Consider the following 3,632-nt stretch of genomic DNA (forward strand, 5'->3'; position numbering starts at 1 on the left):
TTACCCCTTGTCGTACAGGATACAGTATGGGACGTACAGCGTGCGCAGGAACTCCCAGATATCATGATAGGACCAGTCCTGTGCAAACAGAACCACAGAAAAACAGAACCACAGAAAAACAGAACGAGAGACAGAGGGAGAGGGAGGGAGGGAGGGAGAGAGAGAGAGAGGGAGGGAGAGAGAGGGAGGGAGAGAGGGAGAGAGGGAGGGAGGGAGGGAGAGAGGGAGGGAGGGAGGGAAAGAGAGAGAGGGAGGGAGGGAAAGAGAGAGAGGGAGGGAGGGAGGGAGAGAGAGAGGGAGGGAGAGAGAGGGAGGGAGAGAGAGAGGGAGAGAGGGAGAGAGGGAGAGAGGGAGGGAGAGAGGGAGAGAGGGAGGGAGGGAAAGAGAGAGAGGGAGGGAGGGAGAGAGAGAGAGATGGAGAGAGAGGAAGAGAAGACGGGAGAAGGCGAGAAGGACAGGGAGAGGGGAGAGTGACAGAGAGGGAGGGAGAAAGACAGAGAATGCCAACAGTGACAGAGAGAGAGGGAGAGAGAAAGAGGGAGACAGAGAGAGAGAAAGAGAGAGAGAGACAGAGGGAGAGACAGAGAATCAATCAATCAATCAACTCAATCAAAAGACATACAGTCCACTGAAAAGCCAATTCAACTGTAAGCAATTAAACTGCTTCCGAACACTTAATCAAACATACAAGGCGTGCAGGTGGACAAGCATTTCAGCGAATAACTTCATCAGAGTGCCAGCCGACATACGCAAGACTTTTAAATAATAATAATAACAATAATAATCATAATAATAATAATAATAATAATAATAATAATAATAATAATAATAAATCTTGTAATAAGAAAATGGGGTAAAAAATATTTACTATGGAAATCTCTCTCTTAACAAACTCATTGTGGGGTGGGGGTGGGAGACGGGTGGGCGGGGTGGGTTAGGGTTGCTGTGTTGCTTTACTGACCAGCAGTGGGTTGACTCTCATGTACTTTGGCCAGCCGGGGTCAGTCGGGCACAGCGGGGTCAGAGATCGCGAGTAAGGGTCGGTGTTCCTCGTCCCCATGAGCACGGCCTGCAGCTGAGGATGCTGGGATTGCAGATCTCCGAGCGCCTCCCGAATACTGCCCTGCACTGTGTAGATCTGCAGATCATACCTGAGAGAGAGGAGGGGGGTGTTACCAACACAGGCCACAAGGGGGAGACAGAGATACACACACACAGACACAGACACTGGGGAGGGAAATAAGACTCCCATTGCATAGCAGTCTGATCAATTCCTGGTTTTACGAGGAGTTTAATAAGACACACCTGAGCTTGTTACCTACTGTGGCTAATTAAGCTCATAGTAAAACCTGGAATGGGTGACACTGCTGTGCAATCGGAGTCTTGTTCCCATCCCTGCTACCTGAACACAACAGAACAAAGGACCTATTGAAAAACTTGCATGCATGCTTTTGAATGATGTGCTGTCAGGGGCTTTTTGTTAAAAACCAGAGACATTCAAATGAAGCCTGCAGTTACTAGAATCTTTCTGAAGCGTTTCCGAGAAGGCGAGTCTATTCTCGTTTCTTTGAAGAGTGTAACCTGAGATCATGTTTAAGATTTTGTTTTTTTTTCATGTTGGTAATGAAACCGTAAATAGTCCAGAACAGCGCGAGGAAAATCCAACTTTATTTTTATTCACAAAAACAAAATTCTTTAAATAACTCAGGACTTAACCCATTACATGCCTGATTATTATTTATTTAAAAAAATAACAATATTCAGAACACGAGCTGTATTTATGTATTTCGATACAATACTTTTGCAGTTAACAAAATTCGAGGAAGTTATCATAACAATATAGTTCAAATTCAAATAACAGGGAGATCCCAGTTAAAAATGGTCCCCAAAAAACTACAAACGAGGACAAAAGCACTTAATGGGTTAATGCTTTTGTGACTATCGCTCTAGATAAATACCTTGCGATTAACTGTTTCACAGATCAATAGAGGACGCAGATGGAATTCAGCATGGAAGGCAAACTAACACGAGGACGACAGGAGCATTAAACAGGCGTGCAGACGAGTGCTGCACGAGCCCCCTACTCCACTATTCAGAGCGAGCTCACCACGAGCAAGGGGCATTGCTGCTGAGGGTGCCAGTTTACCATTCCAGGAGCAGCGAGGGAACAAGCAGCTGCTTGGGTTTGTGAGGATCGCTGCTGTCCGCAGTGAAAGCGCTCTGCCAGGGAAGGAAATAAAGACTCCCACTGCATGTTTTGATCCGTTCCTGGTTTTCACTTGGAGCCTCAGCTGACACACCCATGAGCTTGTTACCTCGTGGTAAAATGTGGACTGGGTGGAAATGCTGAGCAATCAAAGAGTCTTATTGCCATCCCTGTACGATCACGCCCCTTCAGAGAACGACAGGGTGGACATGCAGCCCCTCCCGTCCCCCGTCCCTCTCCCCCAGCCTCACCTCTTGATGGTGTCCTGTATGAAGCGCTCCATCTCTGGGAAGGGAGAGACGGTTCGGATGTACAGAGCCTGCAGCTTCTCCTTACAGTCCGGGGCCCTCCTGAAGCACACAGAGAGGAGGGGAGGGGAGGGGAGGAGAGGAGGGGGGAGGGAGAGAGGAGGGGGGGAGAGGGGGAGAGGGGGAGAGGGGAGAGGAGGGGAGGGGAGGGAGGGAGAGAGGAGGAAGGAGAGGGGAGGGTTAGAAAATGCCCTGGGCTTCTGTATTTTGTATAAACAGTTCATGTCAGTAGAATAGACTTGTGTAACTGTTACAAGCCTTGCTTTACTATCACACACACACTGAGAGACACACACACTGAGATACACTGATACACTATGACACACACACTGAGACACACACACACTGAGAGACACACACACACTGAGATACACTGAGAGACACACACACACTGAGATACACTGAGACATACACACACACAGTGAGATACAGATACACACACACACACACACACTCTGAGATACACTGAGACACACACACACACACACTCTGAGATACACTGAGACACACACACACACTGAGATACAGAGATACTCACACACACACACTGAGATACACTGAGACATACACACACACAGTGAGATACATACACACACACACACTCTGAGATACACTGAGACACACACACACACTCAGATAGAGACACGCACGCACACACACACTGCACTCACCTCTGCAGCGCTGCATGGTACAGGTGCAGCAGGGCGGTGCAGTCTTTGCCCCCGTTGAACCCCACGCAGATCTCAGACAGGCTGAACTGGTTCAGGGCCTCCTCAATCGTCCGCAGCGCCGACGCCACCTTCAGGCCGAGTGGAGATCCTGCAACACGACAGCCAGTCAGAGCTCACCTGCTTTTACCCTCTGAGAAGAGGGCTGGTTCAATATCCTCTCTATGCTTTACTACACTGTGCTGTGCTTTTACCAGGGGGATACCACAGCAGTAAACTTTGAGAAGGGGGCTGGTTCATTATCTTCTCTGTGCTTTACTACACTGTGCTGTGCTTTTACCAGGAGGATACCACAGCAGTAAACTTTGAGAAGGGGGCTGGTTCATTATCTTCTCTGTGCTTTACTACACTGTGCTGTGCTTTTACCAGGGGGATACCACAGCAGTAAAC

At 48.5% G+C, this 3,632-nt stretch overlaps 1 protein-coding gene across 1 annotated transcript; it reads right to left on the reverse strand.

The window, feature by feature from the left end:
* Window positions 1-3,357, reverse strand: LOC131696645 (FAD synthase-like; the record flags this gene model as incomplete). Its single annotated transcript, XM_059019641.1, has 4 exons — window positions 1-78; window positions 962-1,151; window positions 2,458-2,556; window positions 3,186-3,357. Coding segments are annotated over 4 exons (539 nt in total), but the record flags the coding sequence as incomplete, so codon positions are not given.
* Window positions 3,358-3,632: the final 275 nt, after the last annotated feature.

The sequence above is a fragment of the Acipenser ruthenus genome, unplaced genomic scaffold, assembly GCF_902713425.1.
Source record: "Acipenser ruthenus unplaced genomic scaffold, fAciRut3.2 maternal haplotype, whole genome shotgun sequence".
NCBI lineage: Eukaryota > Metazoa > Chordata > Actinopteri > Acipenseriformes > Acipenseridae > Acipenser > Acipenser ruthenus.